Source organism: Rhopalosiphum maidis, chromosome 1, assembly GCF_003676215.2.
Source record: "Rhopalosiphum maidis isolate BTI-1 chromosome 1, ASM367621v3, whole genome shotgun sequence".
NCBI classification, from domain to species: Eukaryota; Metazoa; Arthropoda; class Insecta; order Hemiptera; family Aphididae; genus Rhopalosiphum; species Rhopalosiphum maidis.
In genome coordinates this window covers 708,629-736,040 of record NC_040877.1, presented here as the reverse complement: position 1 = coordinate 736,040, position 27,412 = coordinate 708,629, and the positions used below count along the sequence as shown (strand labels likewise).

The 27,412-nt window shown below is 31.6% G+C and overlaps 2 protein-coding genes across 2 annotated transcripts; one reads left to right on the top strand and one right to left on the bottom strand.

Moving 5' to 3' along the window:
• On the bottom strand, nucleotides 1-27,208 carry LOC113554749 (homeobox protein EMX2-like). Its single transcript, XM_026958725.1, has 3 exons — nucleotides 26,186-27,208; nucleotides 11,963-12,135; nucleotides 1-648 (listed from the first exon to the last, which is right to left on the bottom strand). The coding sequence occupies exons 1-3, from the start codon at nucleotides 26,829-26,831 to the stop codon at nucleotides 379-381; spliced, it is 1,089 nt and encodes a 362-aa protein (XP_026814526.1). The 5' UTR covers nucleotides 26,832-27,208; the 3' UTR covers nucleotides 1-378.
• LOC113554742 (E3 SUMO-protein ligase KIAA1586-like) lies at nucleotides 23,684-25,936 on the top strand. Its single transcript, XM_026958712.1, has 2 exons — nucleotides 23,684-25,317; nucleotides 25,415-25,936. Exons 1-2 carry the CDS (start codon nucleotides 23,719-23,721, stop codon nucleotides 25,844-25,846), a joined length of 2,031 nt encoding a protein of 676 aa, XP_026814513.1. The 5' UTR covers nucleotides 23,684-23,718; the 3' UTR covers nucleotides 25,847-25,936.
• Nucleotides 27,209-27,412: the final 204 nt, after the last annotated feature.

The window sequence follows — 27,412 nt, the reverse complement described above, 5'->3', positions numbered from 1 at the left end:
CAAATATATTTTATTTACACGCAAATATTATACATATCATATAAACCTTCAATTATTTACAACGTTTCATTTAATATATATTATATTATTTATTTGTATGGTACATACAAAGGAGGATTTAAAAACAACGACGCACACAAAATGACTAGAAAAATGGACAGTTTCCATTTTTGTGCGTACAAGATGGAAAATAATAATTGAACAAAATTATAATACACTTGTGTATGTACATTATATATATACAAGAAGATCAATGGGCCGCGCTGCAGAAGGTAATCGAAATGATCACATGATGCTCCGCCGGCTGAGGTATCGCGTGGTACAACGATGACACCACGCTGTTGGTACCTATGTCATTTGCTCGGACTCACGCATCGTTCAGACATCGCTGTCCGCTTCGGAACTGTACCCGTCGTAGTGCATCGTACTGTCGTCTCTGTGCTGCACCGAGTGCGGCGAACCCTCGCCATAATGGTGCATTTCGCTGTCTGATCCGCTGTTCTGGGTCTCCTGTTTCCACTTGTTGACGTGATGCGAATTTTTCGGGCCACCACCGCCGCCACCCGACTGTTGTTGCTGCACCTTGGCTTCTTCTTCCTGTTGCATCCTTTTGTGCTTTGTGCGTCTGTTTTGGAACCATACTTTGACCTACGAACAGAGATGACTTGGTTATTATTATACAATATATAGATAATTATACTGCACATTAATACGGCATTGTGCTCATGCGGGTAGTAAGGATTTTCTTTAGTTGGGAGAGGGAGTGTTTATTTTATATTTAAATATAACATATGTTATATTGCATGTATTGTATGTATTGTATGTTCATATGTTATGTCCAATACAAATAGCTAGAATTGTATATACGACAACATATTTTTTGCATAAATACAACCGGAGGGTGATACTTCACCCACTACACTGATTATACCTATAACAGTAAATCTTAACCTTTTTTTCACAATGATATTCTAATTTTAATTCAAATAAATGGTGACACGCTTAAGTCGTTAAAACTAAATAATAATGTATTATGAAATTATACGAATAACATTAAATCAAAAAATATTTTAGTGACACACATTACGATCTTATGTGATCCGTAGATCGATAACCATAATGGTTGCAGGAAGGTTTCTTTTTACACATATACTAAACAGTAAAAAATATTATAGCAAGCTATAGTGAGCTATTTAGTCTATATTATATACTCGGACAATTTAAAACATATTATATATAGATAATACAATTTATTGCTATTACTATAATTTCTTTGACGCCTGGAGTAAGTTAGGTATATTCAATATACACGCGATGATAAATTATTGTTTTCTGTATATATAAATATATATATATATGTATACATCATTTAACGACGAGTCATGCGTTGTAATAATATTACATAATATTATAATATGTTTAATGCTCAATTGCAATAATACTAAACGTTCTCGTGTTGAGATTAAAACACATACACATGAACATAATGTAATAAATATTTATAACTATAAAAACTGTAAACTCGCATTTTTAACTCTTTTAATAATATGTACGTAAATATCGTTCAAGTATATAAGTCGAGTTCTTATAGGAAATTAATGGATATAATTGATCGTCGCCTTTCAGTGCTAACATATATTTTTCTGCATAATGCACATTATATATTTATAATATATTGTTGTGGATGTGCCGATGAATATTTATATAAAAATATAATTTAACATAGGCAGGTACTGCAGTTATATTATTCTATTAAATAATGCACTTAATATTATAATATCGTTATTTTATTATTATTATTATTATTATTGATACGATAGTATGATATGTATACACATAATAATAATATACATTACACAGAAACAGAATACAATAAATATCAGTATAAATAGATCCATTTCAATACTAAAAACTATTTTTTAAAAGTTTTCCTAGCGCTGTTTTAATAACACAGCCCCTAAATAATATTTATAATACTTCAACAAGAAACCGTTAATAATGGACCCGTGATGATAATGCTATCAGAACTTCCATACGTGTGAAACTCGATTCGTGTTTCATAATTATAATATACACAATACTATATTATTATATACATATTATAAAATAGTTGTGGCCCTTGAGCCGAAAAGGATACGCGTGGAATATAGGTAACAATAGTTGTTATATTATTATATTATAAAAGCAAGTTTAAAAAAAATTAATTGAATAAAACGGAAAAAGCATCAGCGGAGGTGACAAGTCTTGCTACTGTTTATTTTTGAGACAAAAAAATCGGTCTATATAGCCATATAGGTACACACAAAAAATACCTCGATATGCATTTTATACATAGTGTATAAATAATATATTTATATGAAATACAAACAATATACGATTATCTATATATATATTTAATATCGTACTTGGGGAATATATTATTATATTCGTGTACTCACTCGTGATGATATAATATGCGAGTTCGTCAAACTGGCGTGGGTGGATCGGTTGGAAAAGGGGGTGAAATAAATATAAGGGGCCGGGGGCTGTTTACTCGGTGGATGATTGCCGGTTAATCTGCAATACGCGCGCAAACAGTACGTGACGGAAAATGGATCTCGGGCGATTCATTTCCGAGTAAAATATCGTCGAGGAAAATAAAAAATATATAATATAGCACATACATATACTGCAGAGTACCACACATCATATGATTTACGGAAGGGCAAAAAAACATGCATACACACACACACACATACGCCACACTAGTCCGCTCTCGTCCAAAAGCACCCGTCGAAAGATGGCCGATTTATAAACGATTGAAAAATAATATTTGCGCTGCCATAATACACATTTATGCTATATATAGTCGGTAGGAGGTAGCTGTACAACCCACGTCAATAGTGACTGAACAAGTAAGAGAAATACATCACTAAAGGGGGTCAGCCTTTTCAGTATATATGTATATTATATATGAATATACGTAAAAGTTAGGGTGAGTCTGCCACTATAATATTATGTACTATGTATATAAATGATAATAATATTATACATATTATATTTACATTACTCGGACCGGACGTGAAAATTATATTATATTAAACAGATGATTATGTATTTTACTCGAAGGCGACTATGACGGCTATGTATAAAAATTAAAAGCTCTTCGGACCAAAACATTTACCATTGCATTTACAAATATACTAGGTACTGGTCCTACAGAAAATATAAGACTATAATATGTACATTGTACTTACTTTATTAAAAAAAATATTAACGATATAAAAATATAGAAATGGTTTATTTTTTTGATTATTTACCGCAGTTAGCTCTATAGTAGACTATATAGTATCATTTTTCTGTGGGTTGGATGATGTGGCTCTGCAGATTATATAGTTATAGATAAAAACTCCTGAGTTCTATAGAACCGTCATTAAAATACACAGTATTATATTGTTATTGTCAATCTATTGAGTTATTATTTATTCGATCCATAATTCGTTTGCTTGTGACAGCTTTTCTGATTGCATTGTAGTACATACACCGACGCTGCGCCAATAATAACTACAAAGAATAAAATATCCTTTCTAAACGGTTGCTGCGATTAAACTTTGGTCGGGTTAGTGCAGTATTAATATGCAAATAATCGCATGGAAATAAATTGCGCGTAGGCGATAAACCGAAAAAAAAAACAGAAATAAAATAACGACTCATGGTTAAACATTATTTAAGTGTAATTATATATTATTTTCTACTGCAGCTCTAAAAAAAAAAATTTTAAAAAATGCAGTAAATTATCATCATTTGTTTTTCGGTTTAATTGTAATAATTATATCATACAGACGTTTTTCTCTAATAAATTAATAGTGTTCGACTTAAGAAAACTATCTAGCGCCGTATACATACACAGTATAATTACCGAGATTTAAATTTATTATCCCTTGCATAATTAACTCTACGCCAATTGCTTGTGAAGCGAATTCTATGTTAGTAATAATTACTTTATTTAACGTGCGATTATTGCGCTTATATATATTTCGTGAATATTGTTTTCTACGATACCAGTATGCATTATATGATATTATGTGTAATACCATTTATATGCACGCACTGTAATATGTTTCAACATTTCATTAAATTATTTTACAATGTTCATAAAAATATTTATTATTCTCAATTATAAAACGATCTTCCGGTTTTAACTACACAAAAGTAAATCGTAATGTATAATGCTTTATGCCTAATGGTCTTATTGGGGGTGTGTGTATGTATAATAAAGCCAACAAAAGTTCGCAATAACAATACAGCTTTGTATATACTACTGTGTGTATGAAGATTGAAGACAATGAGTGCAGAAGATGTGAAATATTTAAATCACTAGCTGTGACTTAAAAACGAATCAGAATACAATAAATGCATATTATATATTAAATAAAAATGTGGTCGTATACAATGAAAAGCATATAAAACTACGTTTTAAGCTCCTTGAAGACCGATTGAGCTTTTGTTTCGTTATATTTTCTGCGGATAGAAATACGAATTGTTTGACATTTATCAAAAAAATAACTATGCAAACATGGTAGGAGGAATTTATTTTTATTTTATTTTGAACGGTTGATTACCCCTTTTGCGTCTTCCACGACCCTATACGTGGTATAAGTTATCCCGAAAATTATTCGTCGTGACGGCAACAATGACAATAATAAATATGAGTCGTTTTAGGTCGCGACAAAAATAGCTAGACGATATGTATTATATTATACACGGCGATGACTATACGAGTATATATATTATATATATATATATATGAAGGATGGCAATTTCCTTTTTCCAAGGAGTACCCGAAACTACCGCTGCTACAGCCGTCGTCATCATACTGCGACGCGACAATATCAGTGCGTTTTAGAGTCAACCCTCCTCCGACCTTTTCCTCCATATGTCGCAACACAAGGGTGGTAATCAAATATCTGTTTTCTCGGGTATTATTTATTTTTTATTTTACTTCCTCCGGATTTATAGCTATTTCCCGGTAGCGCATCAAAATATGGTACGTGACACAATATATAATATTATATATTATACATCATACATAGTCAACGAGGCTCCGAGACAAAATTTTCACATAATATGATATACAATATAGTCGTAAAACCACCCGTTGTGGAAAGTGCCGAATTATGCTTGTGTATATATTATATATAATATGTATATGTGTGTTTGTATGACACAGCTACAGAGTGATTAGCAAAGGATGGTAACATTGGTAACCCCCATTTTCCATTAAGCAAAAATTTATTTGAATACTGATTTTCAGAATTTAAAGTATACATATTTAAAGACCATATTTAAATATCTATATACTTTCAAATAGTTAGAACTTTTCTCCAATTTAGAATAAGGTGTCCTGTATAATTGTATGATTTTTTTTTAAAAAAGCCAAAGATCAAAATTCAAATAAATTATTATTGAAAAATAGAAGAGGGGTAATTCTTGGAAATTATAATTTTTCCGACAGCATTAATATTTATTAAGGATTTAAATAAAGTTATACCCATTTAAACTTTACCGTATGATTCATTTATATTATTATTCTAATAAGTAATAATATATCGTTACGTGCATATATGAAATATAGGTAAACAACGTTATTTGATCCACAGAAGCGGATGTGCACTGCACGAATTACGTATTTATATACAGTGTTTACACAGTACAAGCATCACATAGGGATATAATATGAAAATCAATTTTCGGGGAAAAACAGTCCACGACACGTTTTCCTATTAATCTTTCTGACTGGTGTTTGCCAGAGATTTTCCGCAGTATCTATATATAATTTAATATTATAATAAAATATGTGATATACGCATCAAAACATATTACACATGCGCACATACGGGCTTTTTCTAGAGAGAGAAATTTTATTTTTATTATTGTTTATGTAGATTTATTGCATAATCGATGTTTTCTACTATATAGAAGTTTGTTGGGTATATTTGTTAGATAAATATAAAAAGTCATGATTTATCGTGAAAAGAGATTAGCCACCCTACTATTGTGCATTGTATAAATACTATAATTTTTTTATTAATAAAATCTATTAATTGTATTTTAAAATGTGTACTGATTAGTATAATATTGATAATAAAATTACGATAAGTTGAAATGCATTCCATGTTATTTTAAATTTTAAATTATAAATTGATTTTTATTATAGTGTCACGCTACTCATTCATTTAAAAACAAGAATATCATGATAGTATAAAATATTATAAAAGCCACAGGAAACTCGACTGAATCAGTAATTTAAGTTTTTGTGGATACGAAATTATCGATACGATGACAACGATAATGATAATAATAATAAGACGGATGACACATTATGATGTATGATTAAGTATTTTATATCAAATGATCCGTGTTGGTTTTGCAATATTCACCCTATACGCCGAGTGAGTGACTCCTACATAATATAATATATATAGTCTGGTACGTGCGCATATTATTATATATATTGTACTGTTATTATTATACATGTAGCAATAGCTTCGCTCGCTATTATCAAAAGACACATAAAACAAGCTCAGTTTTCCACTACATTAAACGCCGATGACGCGCGCCGCGCCCTTCGATCGCACCCCCGCCAACCCTAAAAACCCCTAGCACCGGTTATACCACAACATCATGCCGCCGATCTCGGGGGAACGCTTTTCGTGTACAACGTTAGACATCATATGCGCTATATTACCGTCGTTATATTATTATTACGGCGCTCGAATTATGTTCTAAGTTATTGTCGGGAACAGGAATACATACATACAAATGTACAACATACAACGACTGAACGGCGTGTCCCCTAGCTCGTACCGTATATGTACCAATGCACATATCAGTGTAATGTTTATTATAATGACATCAAGTAAAACGATAAAAACAGTTCATATGTGCAGTGGTGGATGAACCGTTTCAGAATTCAAAATGGCCGTTGAAAACTGCGGTATTATAATATTATGTACGCTATGGACATATGCCGTATGGTGTATATACATAAATATATATATATATATATATTATATATAGGTATATGCGATTTGTCAATGCATTAATACTCAAACAGCCAAACTCTAATTATTGAAATTCTATTTTAAATTAAATAAATGTATTTTATGTTTTAGCGTATTATTGCAATAACTACATTTATTTTTAACACAAATAACTTTGTATATAAATTAAACATAATTCTCGCTACTACCTCTACCTTAGTATAGTACTGCAGAAAGTACAAAACTCAGAATTTACTAGTTCATATTTCGAATTAGATACAGACAAATTATTTGTTTAATAATTATATAGAAGAAAAACCTAATATTATTATATGGTTCTAATAAAAAAAAAGTAATTAATAGACTGTTAAAATATTATATCTCACAGATGTCTATATTTAGATTATATATATAAGAAGTTTGAATTTTTTCCAAGACTACGTGTTTAATTGCAACACGAAGAAACAAGATTTATATATTATAAATATTTTATAGAGTCTATAATATACTGTGTCGTTTAAACATAAACGTCATGAATTCAAGCATGATCACGATAAAAAATAATTAATTATATTTCAATTTTATCCCTATATATTATATAATATATAATATACAATTACGTATATATTGCAATTAGGGAAAACATGACTATAGTTTTATTCTGTTTTTATAATGTAAGTATATCGGTATACTCAACATACGCTTAGCTCTTGATCCATATAGGTAATAATTATTATATATTCGTACTTCATGAATGTTCCTAAAATACCCATTATTCGAACAAACTTGGGTTATATTACCGAATTCAATAATACCTATAATATATTATTAGTTTGCAGGTTTAATAAGTTTAATTATTGAAAAATTATGAATTGTGATTTTCTTAATTTTAGGCGTGTATATCATAATTTATAATATTGTATAACAATCATGTGGCTGCATGTTACTTGCGTCCCGTAAGATTGTTAATAAGAATTTTCAATATTCAACAGGTAAGTTGCGTTCGAGTATGTAGGACGCAACTTACCTATTATCATATTTATTGACGGGTTATTTGCGTCCCAAACGATAATTTCGATTACAATATAATTGAGAACGTTGTATTTAATTATAAAAATTAAGCGTAATAATCAAAAAGGTATCAACGATAATGACCATTCTCAATCGTATACTTCTATCATCATTTCTTATCGATATAATTTGACATCTATATATTTTAATAAATTAAGATAAATACCTTAAACTACCTCCCTTTAATGGAGGTGATATTTTAGAGATATACAAGTATAGTACATATAGTTTTGAAATTTACGATTTTGTGAAATATTTTAAAGAATTTTTAATAACTATTTGATAAATAATTTACGTATCTATATGTTATACCTATATCTTTTTTTCTTATATGGATATGTTTAACTGTAAAATTATAACGTCACGAAATTATCATTCAAGACGCGATTAACACATCAATAAATACGACAGGTAAGTTGCGTCCTAACCACTTGAATACAACTTACCTCAACTTCCAGTAATAATTAACAAATAAATTGTGTCCAAACTGTTCGGACAAAAGGTACCTGCTATTATCGATTTGGGACAATATAATGCACCGAATCATGTATTTCCCTTCTCCCAATTAACATTGTATAAAATACCAAAAAGTGACAAAATGTTTGTTATAGCTTAGAACGGTATAAGGTACCTAAACTATATACATATAATATTATTTTAATAAAACTACTAAAACCGTTGGCACGGCCATAATAAAAATAAAACGCATTTAAAAAAAACACCGATTCGCATTGTCGATGTGCATGCGAATCATAAATTCTATTCATAAAATAATTATTATTACAATATCATATTATATATGCACAGTATACGTATAGTGCAATAATATGTGAGCATATATATAAGTATATACATAAATTAAATGTACAATATATACACAGATATACGGACCAACGAAAATTAGTGCCAAAATAATGCACGTCGTGCTGTCGCTAGTGGAGTATTCGATTCCGGTCGGGTTTTGTTAAACAATATTATATATTATAACAGTAATAAAACATTATAATATATATACATATATATATATGAGCGAGGGACTTTGCATCAGTGTAGCATGGCGATTGTTTTAAATTACATCCATTGTACAAAAATTAATATTGTATTTCGCCTGATTATATTACCGTCTATATTCTACACAATAATTATAATTAAATATTTGATTTTATATTTTATTGTTTCTGTCAGCTATTATAATACAGTGTGCGTTACCTAGATAAATCCTTTCGTTAATATTAATATTATTGGAATTTATATATTATACGCATTTTGTAATGCATTATTATATAATATTTACCTATTATATGTCTATAATACAAATATGTATAAGAACATTACGTGTAAAATGCAACACAAATTGACACACAATATAATATTATATATTTTATACAGCCGTGGCCGTGTTGCGTCCTTTGGGAGCAAGCGTGATAAATCGTTTCGTGTTAATAAAACGCCGTTTGGGGCTGTCGGGTGCGTGAAAAAAATTTAACGACGCCTCTTATTATTATAATTTGCCCTCGCGAGTTGACTACCGTTTTAGGGTGCATATATATGGTACCCGCCTCCGTCATTGGTCGAAACGGTCCCAGAAGGGCACTCGAAATATATCCCCCTCGTTACGCACGCACGTATATATATACGCATAAGTAAGTACGCATCCCCTTCGCGGTCCGAAAAGAATAACAACTAATTTACACGAGTGTTATTTTATACGCGATCGTATTGTGTATAACTGTATAAGACAATCCAATTGGATTACGCAAAAGGGGTGATGGTTATAACCTTATATAGGTTAGGGAGTTGTATAATTTTTTTTTTTTTAGTTTCGATCACTTTTTTTGTTTGTAATGGATGCGCATACGGGGTGTTTACTATATAATATATATTCAAAAAATATATAATAAATGTATATAATATATATTATATATACAGTAACAATTGAAATATACCTATAAAAATAAGTATTATACTTATAATATTATAAATATAAAATTGCACGAGTAAATATAGCCCACATTGAGTAATATTATTTTAAAAAACGTTGTATAAAAAAATCGATTGACGTGCATGTACTATATAATATTGCTTCTAAACGTTGTAAATATGTATGTAATCATCATCAACGAGCCAAAGGTCTGACCTCAATTTCGGATAATCAAATTTATAATTAATAATTTCTTCGTGTTTCTTTTTTTATTATTTTCAGAACGCGTTTCTGGCATCCGATAATTACTGCATGTTTTGTCAATAACTATAATACATCGACACTGTAACACGTATATGCACAGGAAGATTGCGATAAACACGTGAGATTAGTAAGGTACTAAGAACAAAATGATCATGTATATATACACAAGTAAACATTTAATTAGGCAACATCCATTTTAAATTTTATATTCCATTTTTTTATGATGACATATTATATATTATAATGAAAAAGTTCTCGAACATTTTGTAACCAATTAGTACAGTTGTATACAGTGATAAAAAAAATCATGTACGATTTAATTACAGTTGATTGGCCATAATAACACGGTATAATTATATATAATATATATTTATTATTATTATGTGTATTATGGGTCCGTATAGACGTAACAAGATTTACTATATTATAGCCGGCAAAAATGATTAAAAACACATTTTCGTTTCGAGAACAATTTTATCTAAACCGTTATTTAACTACGCTGTTTAACACCCTCTTGTCAAACAACAAGTGATGAGAGTGGAAGCGGCCCAGCGGCCATTATGATTTCTTTTCATCCCTCCGCGCGATTAGCGAGTACCCGTTTAATCTGACTCCCATAATAATATATATAATATCCGTCGCATATATTTATAATCCTTTCAAAAGGTTAACAGGAAAACGACGTTGTTGGTATAATGCTATTATATTATTATAAATATAATATGTGTGCGTGTGATGTGTGTGATATATACGTACACGCGTAGATGTTTTAATGCCTAAACTTCTAGACGATGTGTTTTTTTCAATATGTATTTATTATTTTTTTTCTTGTGCATTCTGCTTTATAACATGAAAAATATTATATTCGCATCGTTGCTGTGTTGACAACAGACAATAAATGATCACCGACGTCAAGGTATCAAAACATTACTCCCGCATTGTACATGCTTAACGTCGAAAAATAATAATATAACGACCCATAAAGTAATTGCAGACGGGCGCAATCCGATTAAATTGTACTGCAGCAGTGTGTACACAATACCTACACATAGCATATATAATGCACGTAGTGGTAGATAAGCCGTCATAATAATAATAATAATAATAATAATATAGTACCTATATTGTATTTATACGATATAATATGAAATAAATAAATTAAAAGATATTACATAATACATTATACCTATTGGCTATTGATTATTGTAAATGTAATTAAATGAGATTGACAAAAAGAGAAAACTATTTAGTCGATAACGGTAAAAAAATTGATATTGTTATGATGCAATAAACCTTTGTATAATATTATAATTATAAATTTATAAATATTAAATTGACGATGAGAAATTTAAGTAAATTATCTTTTTTGTAACTTTGTAATCTGCGTATTTAAATATACCTAACCAAACAACGTCAAAACACAACACGACGGGTTCCCGAAAACAAAATTAAAACGTCTGCGGTTGTCAGACAAATAATAATTTAATATAATTATAACAACATATAGGTACATGCGCTTATATTATAATGTAAACAGCGCATCCGTTAATATAAAGATAGCTTGACCTCGACTTAAAAAATGTGTGGTATTTAATATATTTATAATTATAATAGATACCTATTAATTAGATAGTAAAAATATGCATATTACATTGAATAGTTTAATTTATTATATGGCACTCACCTGTGTTTCGGTTAAACTCAGTGATTGGGCCAACTGTTTTCTTTCAGCACCAACGACGTAATGGTTTTTCTCAAAAGCGTGTTCCAATTTAAGCAGTTGACTGGGGCTAAAAGCGGTCCTTATTCTTTTTGGTTTTCTGAAGGGTTGTAATAAAAATCCTGGTATGTCTGGACCTGTTACAAGGAAAAAAAGGTTTAATTTAGTATTTGTAGAAAGAACGGAATTAGTTAGCAGCTGAACGCGTTTATCATAATAATAATATTATATTATGTGGCAGTGTTGTTTGTTTGTTAGATATTATTACGCTTTGCTTTTGTAACACCATTTTCCGACGACCAACAGAACGCAGTTGCATAAAATTGTTATTAATGGTTGTTAAGATAATCGGATGTCAGGAGCGTATAAGGATTGTGTCACGAAGATGACCCGGCATGGGGTCTATACCGAAAATCCTTGCGCCTGATAACATTGTACCCACTCTAATTTGAAAGCCAACAGTGATAAAATATTCAACGGCGGTGTCAAATAAATTTATTTTCGAAACTCGTTTGGAATATATTATTATAACGAGACAGGGGCCTACGAGTCCAATATGATATCTCCCCTCCACCCACCACACACACACACGCGCGCGCGCGCGCGCATGTGTGTATACATATATTTGTAAGCATTAATACGTATGTGCGCGCTCGTGTGTGTGCGTGTGTGTTAACAGCTTCATTAGAATATACAATTGGACAATGCAGAGTTTGTTATATAAATTAAACATAATATATTAGTCGGTGTAGGCGAGACTTCAATAATATTGTCTCGCTATACACTTATAGCAAGGTATATAATATATTATATACTCTATTCCAATCGTCGCCCCGCCGTTTTTCTATTAAATTGTTTTTCATTCCATCTTGCGCGCGACTACTCCCAGACGAAAATCAGGTAGATACCAACTACCTATCTTGGCTGTCTTAAACGTACATGATATAAACTATGCAGTGTGCAGCAGCGAGCCGGTAAGGCGGTAATTGTATGACCTGTACCCAAGCATTTCAAATTATGCTGAGACGTGAATATAATATATATTACTATTTGAGAAGAACACAGTTAGACATTATTATAATCATTCATCAATTACTGAACAGAGATATTATATTAATCACATCATTCAAATTGATCGCTTATACAATATTAATTTATAGTAAATATTATTTGTCATATATATATAGATTGGTCAAGCTGATAAAGGTCATCGCAATAAAATTTAGGCTGACCGTAATATTCGGCAACCAAGAATATTATAATACATAACATCTAAATAATATAACATATTACATTATCTTATGCGATTTACTCGTTGGTCACATGCAGTGTCGTCGTCATTACTAATATTTTATTACATCGTGTTCGTTTGATTTCCATAGGAATTATCGAGAAAACCGTTGCCAGTCGGGTTATCGCGCACAGACTATATTCAGCGTATACTCGCAACACATTAACCACAACACTATAACAATTCGTATAAATAATACAAAATCGCATTCATATACACAAAAATAAATGTATAAATGATATGTAATTATTATTGTTTTAATGATATATAGAAAAGACAAATTTCCGAATACGTCTATACGTGTATTATTTTATAATGATCATATAATTAATAACTGTTTGATTACGCGTTTCGTACGAGCTTTGAACATACTAAAATTATTTAAACCCCTAAGTCTTGATCGAACATATTCTTCAGTAGGTTATATGGCAAGGAGTGTTGTAGCAGCAGAAAAGAAATGTTTGTAAAAAACGTGTTTACCGTTTAAGTAAAAATAATATTTTTAGAAAAAAATAAACATCCATGGATGGTACCGATAACCAACTGACCGTTTAGACGGCTATAATAATAACGACCATGTTAACGGATAAAATAATATATAAAACTGTAAAATACATAAACGGCAAACGTACTATAATGTAATATAATATTGCATTACTGCTGCATGAAACGCGCGTTATGTAAAACCCGGTTATATCCATATGCGTGATGAAAAGGCCGGAATTGCGATTATTAAAAGCAATTTAATATGAAAATGATTTATTTAACGGTTAATATATTCACAATATTATCCATGACGTCCGATTAACGGCAATCGCGTCATTTAAAATAAAAGTCGCTTATTGTTTATTCATATTATTGTGTATTAACATTTAATACACACTATTATTTTATCGTTCACACAGCACACCGAATAGGTAAACAGGTACCAACCACGCTGCGTGCACAACAATAAAAAATAACTCGAAACCATAGAAATAATATGTATTATATTGTGTAGTTACATAGTTATATAGCAATGTATAGGTATACTTAAAGGCAACAGTTGGTAATCTAAAAATATTGTGTGCCCGTGGGCAATAGGTAATACTGATTGACCGTTTAACTCGTATTACAATATTCATCATTATGCAGGTAGTGCATATTATAACTATATACATAACACTTTATGTTTAGAATATTTTGACACTCACACACACATTATATGTTTAAAATGTATGTTGTTATATAATATGTGCGTGCGATGCACAGAAAATAATTTAAATATATTACAATTGTTTAATGTTAAATATTATAATGTTATTATAATATAGTAGACGGTGGTAATTTTTCAACGTGTGTTGATTTTGAATTTTTATTTTACAACGATTTTCACACATGATTTTATCATTTTATCGTTGGTGTGTGTATAAGTCGCACGCAATAAATATCATAATTACAGGAAACAATTTGTTTTTAACCGAAAAATTACACGACGTTTTACAAACCATGTGCATGCATCCTACCCCTCCGTCACAATCTCTAAATCCCGTTTCAAAACTATTATATACTCCACCTTGGAAAATTATACGACCGAAACACACACGCGTGCGCGCGACTGGTCTCATTCGGATGATTATTAACATAATTATTATATTATTCTCATTTTAAACAAACGCGTCCGGTAATTTAAACGTTAATTGCCGGTTTTTACTGTTTTATAACGAGAAACATATTAGATCGCGTATTGTTATATAAGTGTGCAGTATAATAATATGCAGTATAAAAATTATTATTATTATTTTTGTAATATAATCTGGCTCGGGACTAATAAAAAGCTGTCCGTATATTATGTAAAAAGGATAAAAAAAAAACAAAAACGCTTTTGGGAAGTTTATCATTATGATTATTTTTTGTATCCACCTCTATTGTTTGAAATTAATTGGCACCGCCTCTCCGGACGAAAGCGGGACCACCTATCTTCCTACGTGAACGCGCGCGCGATGCACAGACACACTAAATAGACTAGGTATAATATACCTATGATACGTAAACAATAATCGAAACATACGAGAAAACACGATTGACCACCCTATTTTTTACAATATATTTATTGAAAAAACAGGGACTAGATTATGTCGAGTTTATCATATACGTATTAGGTGTATATAATAGTAATCGATGAATGATAAAACTTCTATAAACATATTTGAATTCAACGTGCGGTAGTTCACTAGCAAACGAATTTCAAATTTTTTTAAATTGCACTATATAACCCAGTTCGTTATTAATTTTTGATTATTAAAAGTTTCAATATGTTAATAACCAAAAAAAAATATAATAACAAGTCTACAAGTCAACTTCGTGATGAATTAATTTATGTTTTCCGAATAGTTTTATTCGATAAATAACTACATACTGGATAGTTGGTACGGTTGGCGCATATGATAGGAGATATATTTTGGATATCCTTAAGGAGTTAGTACACATACATATACCCTCATCATCACCATTATAATAAATTATAAAACAATAACGCAATGACACGCGCATTTGGATTTTGGACGCGGTCTGCTGTGGTGCCGTACATATACATATATTATAGGTATACCAATAAATATCTACATAATATATGATATAAAAATGTATAATATATATATATATATATATATAGGTACAACGTCCGAGCGGTAATTAATAATTAGAGGCGCCTGATAACGATATTTCGTCTGGTTGATAAGACAGCTGGACATGTCATCGCGTGTGTATGGCGGGCGGATAAGATCGCGGAGATAATTATACGGTTAAACATACACATAATAATATGGGCAGCTATTTCACATACCTACCTATATACATATCATATCGACAACGAACGCCATCTGTTGACCGTTGTATGCGTAAATCTACCTAGGCCTCGGGTATGGATTACATATATATATATACACACACATAATATAGTACTCGTTCACATATAGGTATTATATATGTATATAGATATATCGTATTATAAATGTATATATTATATACACGAATACACTTAATACGTATTTACGTTTTATTATATTGTTTTGACAATGGCAATTTACATTTTGTTTTTCACTTTTGTTCCACTACTAATTTATCGCTGTTAATTAACCGTCACGCCCGCACGGCCGACCCGAAACAACCACGAGACGGCGCAATTAATAACCGCGGGCGGCGCGACGTTAATTTTTTATTTATTCTTTTATTTTTTTTTTTTTTTTTTACTTCTCTCCGCTAATATAATATACACACTTCACCTCCTCCACCCCGTACACTGTCCCCTCGGGCCCGATAACGTGTACACACCAGGTATTATAGGTATTAAACATATATAATAATAGGTATACAGCTATATTCAATATTATATATATATTCCTATATATGTGTATATATATATATATATATATGCATAAGCGGTGCTACGCGAGATTCCGAAAGCTGACCTATTGTATATTTTGTAAGATAAAACTTGTTAAACACCACCCCTAGGGCGCATTCGTATATCGTATGTGTACCTATATAATTCAGTAGCTCAACCGGTCGGAAACGCGTCAAATTCGGTGGGCAAGACAAATTCTATATTACGCTGGAAACCCACGCGAGAAATTCACAAAATCATGTTATTTTATATTTTTATGTTATAATACATTATAATATCGTATATAATTGGTAAAATATATATACATAATAAATACGGTGTATTTCCTAATATAATAATAATACTTCACAGATTTTCGTTGCAGCTGCCGGGAAACGATTATTTTCGTCAACATGGTTTCAAACGCGCTCCTACTATATGTACAGTGTGTACACTGTACATTATACAGCCGTGCGCTAATAGCCCGACTGGCTACTGCAAATATATAACATTATAATAGCTGTTAATTTATTCAATAAAAAAATAAATTTAAAAGACAAACTATACCCATACAACAATAGGTGTGTTAAAAATCAAGTCGGGTTATAATATATCTTATAAATATATAGTATACATAAGATACAGAGGTACTGAAGGCGTATAATACACACGGCACATAATATATTGTTAACGCACAATAAATAACTATACAGAACATATAGATGTAAAATATAAAAATACAATCGATACAATGTATAATATTATCGTCAGTGGGTTCGCAAATTTATAAACGTTTTTTTCGGTGTTTTTAGTGTGTAAATACAACAAGAAAATTGAAAAATAATACACCCAAAAGGTAAAAAGTGTAGGTAAACCTAAACAGATACAGAGTTGACGAAGTATTTACGTATATCTATAAATAATATTATATTAAAATAGTGTGATTCTAACAAATAACAAATATATTGTTTGTTTTTTTTTTTTTTTTTTGATATAATAGGTGTTACAAATATTGCGCTTATTATTATTGGATTCGCACGATTATTACATTTTTGCTCAACATAGACCATTATAATACATATGTGCCATGAAATATAAAATGTGTTCAATGTGTAATAAAAATGATGGCTTAATACATACGTTCCATATTTCATATTCATATTATTCGTATTATCTGAATGTATAATTCAAATTAATTATTTTCAAAGAGAATTTCCTATATGTATAAGTAAGTACACGTGTAGTGTATAATACTCGCTACATAATATTATACAAATCAACTTATCATCGGTAAATGAGTTAGTATATACTAGTATACGATGCAGGCTATGAAAAATTATGATTTTTTTAACCGATCCGCGGGCGACGGTGGCTCGCTTAACTATACTTATGTGTATATATATATATATATATATATATATATATGTACTATGTGTACACGTTTTATAATAATCATAACAACGTCCGCGCAGTAATTAGTAATTTGAACCTTAATGCGCGTATCTATATATATACTATATAATGTTTATACCTATATATGATATACATATACTTAATACACGCAACATACAGTGGCTTGTTAGTTGTTATCGGTTACTTTATAGATTTTTTTTTTTTTTTTATTTGATCGAAGTCATTGTAGCCCAAGGAAAACTGTAAGCAAGTATTATAATAATAATAATAATATTATAGGCACAAGTATTTTACTAATTATACTGCGGATAATATATATAGGCAGATACATATTCTCTTCATAGATACATAGACCATTAGAAACGGTCATTGGGCGTGAAAATAAGCGCAGTGATGAGGAAAATACTCAAAGCTGGAAAAATGTTGGATAAATAATATTAAGTATAATCAACGCATATTTTGAATGGACGTTTATTATAAGTTTACATTGCGCTAAGTGTATGGTTATTATAACGTGTCTTCCGCAGATTATGAAGTCTAGCTAGCTAGTTCTTGTTTTCTATACTATTTTATACGCGGTAAGTGGACAATTTTTGACCCGGCAATTATGAATGAAACAGATTAAATTATTAATTTTTTTTTATATCTTATTTTGTTCTAAAGTTCCAACAATAAAATAAAACACAATGCATTTCCTAACATTTCTATAAATATAATTATTCATATAATACATTTTACTATCGAATGATCACTATTTCTTTGATGCAATAAAGAGTTGGTACATATACGATAATAATAACAAACAATAATTATTTTTAAAAACGCAAAAGAAGTGAAAATATAACTTTTAAGACTGATAATATAATTACTAAAATATTTTGCAAATAAAATATAAATAAATAATAATTAATAAAATTAAAAACCTATATAGATATTCCCTATACATATAAAAATATCACATTTTGTACAAAGCCTTTGGTTTAATATTATACTATTCTTTTGTTATCCTTAAATATTCATTTTTAAATTAAAATATTCGTTTTAAACATTATACAAAAAGGTACTTATTATCTTATTATTATTATTATTATTATAGTACTTGCGAGGGGCGGGAGAAATTATCTTGTATAGGTACATTAGTATACACACCACAATCGTGCGAGCGTTCCCTCGAACAGTCAAATATATTATACGGCGTTCGGTCTTTCGTTCAAACAACCGATTTCCAAGAACGGGTTGAAGAAGAACAAATTACATTATAACAATGTTCTCTCGGTATATTGTAATATACATAAATAGATATGTGTGTGTGTGTGTGTAGATAAAACACCATAGCGTATTAAACCAACGAACGACAACTTTACGAGCAGTGCTCACTGCATCATTATGTTAACTTAACAACGCATTATTATACAGTTATTATTATTGGACATTAATTATATATATACGCGCGATTATTACAATATTATTGTCGCTGCTGTAATTTATTTTTGAGTATCTAAAATACATATTATTTATGTGTTTGTGTGTGTGTGTAACATATATGATTATTATACATATTTAAGTGACTATACAATAACCAGCTACAGACAGGGTGTGTCGTAACTATATATACACACTGTAGTGAATAACATATATATATATATATATATGCAATAAGTATATACTTACATGTCGTATTGTATATACACGCACACAAAACAGAAACAAGATTTGTTTACTACGCACTACACACAATTGTTTATAAACAACCATGTTTTTTTTTGTAGATGTTTGGTTTGTACCTATAATATGCAACTATATAATAATCTACAGGAGGCTGTGTGGATATACTATATTATATAAACGAGAAAAATAATCCTACTAGTGTGTGAGACAACAAATCCTCTTAAAATCTGTACCGTAGAATTCGATAATAATAATATTTTATAGCCATACATAGAGTTATAGGATATGATTTGGAAATTTGTTGAAAAATAATCGATTTAGTGAGCGAAATATATTTTATCTATTCATCGTGTAGGTTTAAACATATTATTATATACAAACAAATATTATATGGTGCAACAAATTGCGTTCTCGATTAGATCATATTGGATATACCTGCGATACCTTTACGCCTATACTATATGTCCATATTTATACATTACATGTGCATTATTATTATGTTACGACCATCGTGTAGTAAATAATATATAAATGCGAATAGTTTTAACCTCTGTAATGATGATATTTGCGTTAAGACGTATATATTATAATATATATAATATAACCTGTGCTAATGCGGTTAATGACAACCCAACACGCTATATATATAGCTGTTATATACATATTTCAGACATTATTAGGCACCTACATATTATATCTACATTGTTTGTACGCTTATATTATAAATTATATATAGTAATAAAGTGAGATACTCGGATACTTTATAATAGGTATTAAAGGTAGTTACACTCAATGGTCCTATGCGGATAAACGTCAAACAGGAGTCGAAATGATATACAGCGTGTACACATCACTAGCTATTATATATTATATTATATTGTACATCCGGTATTCCTATAATCCTTCATATATATACTATATATATTATATAGGTGGCAAAGGTGTACTGAAGATTTTTCAAATATTTGTTATTATTTTTTAGGTATACATATATTCAATATTATTTTTAACCGTTAGCACGTACTGCTATATATTATATACATTATTATTAAGTGTTAAATCACACACGTCATGAGGAAGACCTATAACGGGACCCTCACAATATATTGCGCAAATGCGATGTCTAAAAAAAATGTTATACAATAAGTAATATACAAAAGGTATACTGCAGGAAGAGTCGAAAATTGAACGTATGTATATATCTATTTAACGTGCGCTGTGATGGGTACACAGGACACACACTGTGATATACGAATGTTAGGACAAAAGTTTTATGGTGACCAAATTTTTTTCTTCTTTTTTTCCACTCAAACGGGATCCGAAGAGCATATAATGTATAATAATAATGATCCGCGTGTGCGCGTTGCATCATAATATTCAATGATAATATAATGTATACACCCCGGAACACCTTTTTTTCAATATGCACACATATTACACTGCACACCAAGAATCGTTTATTTATACCTACTACAAGCGTATTATATTATTGTTGTGGGTATAGGTACAACTACATAACATGTATTTATAACTTATTGTAGGACAAATTTTTATTGGGTCACGGTTTCTTTATATCCCGCCGGCTGCCGAAACGTATATATAAATATACATACATGCACACACTATTAGCATTATTATATTATCATTATAACATATTGTACGCAATGTACGCCCATAATCAGCGCCTCCCGTTGCCTTAAATAGTATGCTATACATAATCAATAAAAATATACTTAGGTAGTACCGATATTTGTTATAATAGAATCCATACTATTTATCGAACATAACCGTACAGGCCATGCAGAATTTCGACCGGTCGTACTGTATAGGTATATATACGCACACTGGGGGTTCCGCAATACTATTCACATTAAATACAAAATATGTGTTTAGACGAACAGCGTTTTTATATCTTGTCAAAGTGAAATTTACCAGAAATTCAATTCGAAAAATAATACTGTCCAATATAGAACTATATATTATTATATTTATTTATAGAAATGGCACATGTTTTATTGTTCTGTGCATATAATAGGTATACCTACTATTGTATTATATTGCGTAACTTGGTCATTTTTTCACCGTAACATTAATATACTGGAATTTGGGAGAAAAAAAAGATGAGTAAAAATAACAGTATCTGGACCTTTTTTTTTATTCTAACAAATGTTATTTGGATACATATAAGTATAAATGCTCAGTATTGATAAAGCTGTGCAATAGGAGTGGTGATTTATAATATATAATATAACAATAAAACAACTAATACGAGTACATTTATCGATGTGTAGTCACGTAAAATAGGCAAATATTATGTTTTGTGTACTTGAAGGAAACTCATTATTTGATCTAATATAATAAGTACATCACGTATAAAGGCGGCGAACGATACGGCGCTCGAATACCTGTGACGTACTTATACATTAACATATTATTAAGGCGGGAAAAAATTATGACTATTCCTACGTGTGGGGCTACGTTGCACTCGCACGTGTTATTATAGTATAGTGAGTACCTACATATTATAGATAACAATAAAATCGTTTCTAGATGTGCATAATGTATGTATATATTTATAATAATTAATATGTGTGTTTCGTTAAAAAAGAAAAACTTTAAAACTATACAATTAATATTGTCTGGATTTTATTTCAAGGTATATATAATATCAAGCAAATATACAGGGGGTTTTGGGGGTTAACCCTCTCTCCCCCCCGAAATAATTTCGAGTAACGAGGAAGAAATTGTTTTGTTATGTTGCGATACAATTTGTATTGCTATATTTTGTAAGCCCCTCCGAAATTTTATTTTCTATCCGTGCCTGTATAATATACCTATAGTGTTTGTACTCCGCGAAAATACTTAAATGTATAATAATATGTACTTGCTATATTATGTACTATATACAATGGGATTTCATAAATTAAGTATATGTATTATTATTTGTTGAAATTAGTGAAATTAAAATACTGTTTTCATATGTATAGCTTCGAAATATCGTAGTTATAACGAAACTGCAGTAAAAATAAATGCATACATATAGATGTTATATAATATATACAAATTGGTGTGTTATAAAAAAAAATAGATACTTATATGCTACTATAGCAGTGTAGTATTTTATGTATTTAATACCTAACAGGCATATATTAAGTTAATTATTTAATAATTATTATACAACGTAATAATTCCTATATATTAAACAAATATACCAACCACACACTGCGAACAGTCTTTTTCGAATGTCGCGTGATAAAAATATATGGCTTAGATTTGTTTATAGGCATTGATTATTACTTCGCGCGTATATTACTCAGATTTTGAATAAACATACAATATATACATATATACAGGGGTGTTCCCATAGGGTATACTACATATACGCCGTATACTCTCAAGATATTTTGTCAGAAATATGGGTATACTGCGTATACTCTCAAATTATATACAAAAAAAAACTGGTTTTGGTTACTCAGAAAATGCTACGAAAGTCAATTATTATTTATGACGCTGATAACGGAAATATGACACTTATATCTTACAACTATTATTAGATTCTCAGAAAACAAGAAACGAACTATCGCGTTAGATGATGGAAATGCGTCTGACTCTGAACACGATTAATTTAATCAGTACATCCGTTACCGCCGACTTGTAACATTTTATTATTTTTATAAATCGATTGTGCGTTGTGTGATCTACCGTTTGTGTTTACCGTGAATAAGTTCTTAATTCTTTTATTAATTATTATTTACTAACGTATTCATTTTATTTGAGCAGTTTTATTAATTTATTTAATTGAGTTTAATTAACTATCCTAATCTGTTTTACTGTATAAAGTGTTATTTAAATTTTTATCAAAATATGAGTTCGAATTTTAAACGTGAAAGCGGAACACTTGATAGTTTTTTTATGCCCCGAGAAAAAAAACCTAAAAATGCGACTAATACTGCCATTTGTGCTACTAGTTCACACGAGCTAGTGATGCCCAATGAAGATAATTTTGTTAGTGATAGTCAAATCGATAATCAAATACAAGATGTATGGGATACTTCCAAAATTTGGCCTGCATTATGGACAAAAGAACAGGTAATAGAGTTTCAAAAGAAAAACTCATGGTTAAGTAGCAAAAATGGGAAACTAGGATGTAATAATTGCATTCAAGCTAAAAATAGTATCAATTTTCAAAAATCTAACATCGATAGCAAAGTTCGAATTTCTTCTGAGTGGGTAGGCTTTGAAATCATAGCTGCTGGGTGTAATCGTACAAATCAACTGGCTTCATTAAGAAATAAAATTAAACAACATTCAGAAAGCAAAGCTCATGTGTTAGCTGAAAACATATTGAAAAAAAGCTCAGACAAAGTATTAGATAAAATGTTCGAACGTATATCTGAAGTAGAGATTGATTCCAATACGCGACTTTTTAGAACTGTATATTGCTTGGCAAAAAATCACCGTCCCTTTAAACAGTTTGAAGAACTTGTTCAATTACAACAAATCAATGGATTGGACATGGGATCTTCCTTACATAGCAGAATAACTGCCACTCGAATGGTAAACGTCATTGCAAAGGAGATGCGCAAACGACTTATTTTACGCCTTATACAGTCGAATTCGAAATTTACCATAATGATTGACGAATCAACAACGCTGAGTACCAAATGTACACTAATTTTGTATATTTCATCATATTTTGACGTAGAATCGCCGGTTGTAGCATTCTTAGACCTGATTGACTTAGATAGACAAGATGCTGAAACTATCGAAAAATCTATTTGGTTAAGTTTAGAATGTAATGGGATATCAACATCGTTTGCATTAAACAACTGGATTGCTTTTGCCAGTGACGGAGCAAGTGTAATGACGGGTAAGAAAGCTGGAGTTGCTACTAAACTACGCGAAAAAATTCCGAATCTATTTACCTGGCATTGTTTATGTCATCGCCTCGAACTCTCAGTACATGACGTAATAAAAGATTGTACTGGAGTCTCTCGTTTCCAAAGTCTAATGGACAAACTCTACGCTTACTATCATCAAAGTCCTAAAAATTCAATGGGTTTAGATAAATCTTGTGTTGAAGTAGGCATTGAAATGAAAAAAATAGGTCGTGTTTTGAATGTACGCTGGTCTGCAAGCAGTTTTCGAACTATAAAAGCCATATGGAATAATTATCCGGGAATATATTTACATGTTAGTAAAACACATGATGTGACATCAAATGGCATAAAAAAAAAATTAGAATCCTCTTCTTTTTTGGAGGAACTTGGACTTTTTTACGATGTTCTTTCTGAGCTTGCAATGTTATCTTGTATATTACAGTCCAGAAAAACAACTCTAATGCGTGCCCAGTCGGAGATAAATAGAACGATTAGAATTTTAGAAAGTCTGAAAGCTGAACCTGGGGAAAAAGAAAAGGAAATTATAGAAGCTATTCAGAAAGGAATTAACAAAGGTGTCAATATTACAATGACAAAATCAGGAGGGATTAACAGGTTACAATTTTTGCAAAATTTAGTAGACAGAATGCGTCAACGCTTATTTGATGACTCAAAAAATAAAACAATGCTAGAAGACATTCAGGTAAAGAAAAAAACTATTATTTTGATAATTTATTTCAATATTTTGATTATTTAAACAGAATAAATGAATATTTAATAAATCGTCTTTTATTTTATAGGTAATTGATGAAGTGTTCAAAGTAGCAATTAATGATGCAAAGGGAGAAGATGAAGTTAAAAGAGTATCACGGACATTAGGTTTTTCTGAATTTGAAAGTGTAGTTGACTTCCGTTCAAGAAATGTTTTTTCTAGTTTCATGAAAGCATTAAATATACTCCCAACTTCAACAGCTGATTGTGAACGAGGGTTTTCCGATATGAATTTGACAATAACTGATTTAAGGACTAGCTTAAACATTGAAAATGTGTCAGATTTGATGTTCATCTCTATCAATGGCCCTTCAATTGCAGATTTTAATCCTAGACCTTATATTAAAATTTGGTTAAGAGATCACCGTTCTGCCGTTTCCACTCCTAGAGGTAAAGAAAGAAAAGAAATAGACGACGAAAATAAGATGCAGAAATTATTTTTTAACAATTTATTTAATTAAATTTTTTAGTATTTGTATATTTTCATATTTTATTGACTTATAAAGGTAATTTCAAGCTTTTTTTAAAAGTTTGATTTTTTTTTTCATATTTTTAACACATCCTTTATAATTATAGACCACAGTAAAAATATTTGTATATTATTAAATATTCATGTTTATTACTTTTATTTTAAAAAGATTTATGAGTATTTTTAAATACTTAAAAAAAGGTTCTATTTGTATCATTCTACCCTCCCTTGTTTAAATCATGGATCTTCACCTTGACTAGAGTCTTAGTATACTCTCAAAAAAAATATTGGGAACACCTCTGCATATATATAATATAAAAACAACACTTACCGCCGGGAAACCTGTGTGGGAATATCCTTCCGTGCCGGGACAACAGCCACGGGTACAGAGGGTACGTGTCGCGGGTGGGCTGGTGTTGCGGGTGGTGTGGATTCGGCTGAAAGTGGTGAGCTGCTGCGGCAGCGGCTGCGGCTGCGGCGAACGCGAACGGATGATGAGGATGTGGGTGAGCCGGCGGCGGCGTCAAAGGTTCGTGCACATACTGTAACCCTTTGGCCAAGTGTCCGGCGGCTGCGGCGGCGGCTGCAGCTGCGGCCACGGACGACGAGCCGTAACCGGCGGCCGCTGGCAGCGCGGACGGCTTGAACACGGTTGTGCCGCCGGTACCGCTTGCCGCAGAAGTCTGCTGCTGTTCGTGTTGCTGCTGCTGGTGTTGGTGCACGTGGTGGGACTGCTGCTGGTGCTGATGTTGCTGATGCTGTTGTTGGTGATGGTGATGGTGATGATGCGGCGGCGGCGATACGCTTCCCGGGTTCAGCGGCGAACCGGCGGCCGAACTGCACGCCTCGCTCTCGTCGTGCGCTACCGACGAACCTTCGCTCCTGGCCGGCGACCGGGAACCCGCGCCCACGATGGACTCTATGGAGAATCCGATTTTCGGTTTGACGATCATCGGCGTCGCGGCCACTTGTATCATTTTAATCGACGCGGAAACAGTCGTTCGTATAATACGTTATGGACAGGTTTATATACGGACTGTCGTGACGTATAATAGGAAGTGTGCTCAACACGAAATTGACATTTAAACGGGAAAATCGTAAGACGCGGAAATGGAGGAAACACGATCACTCGCGCGCCAACGACGTACCAAAAACGGCGGTTGTCCGCTGCATTCGAGCGGGTCGTTTCGTTTACGCGCACTGCACTTCGAACACGCTCGCACGCGCACAGCTGCAGTACTAAGCGGAAAATAAAATAACAACAGTACAGACGGTACAAAAACAGCGATCAGAAACGACGACTCTACGACGGTACGCGTGTATGTGACGTGCGGACGACGACGGTAGACTGCTGCCGGCGTAGGTCCGGGCCAGTGCGCGGTCGGCGCGGCGGCGTCCGTTGCGGCGGCGGCGGTGGTGGTGGTGATGGTGGTGGCGGTGGCGGTAGGTTAGGTGAACGCGCGAGCGGGACCGCCGGAGTGGGAAAAGCGGCGCGCGCGGTGGGCGTGACCGACGGCGCCCGCGGTTGGGCGGCGATACCGGCCCGGGAAACGAGGCG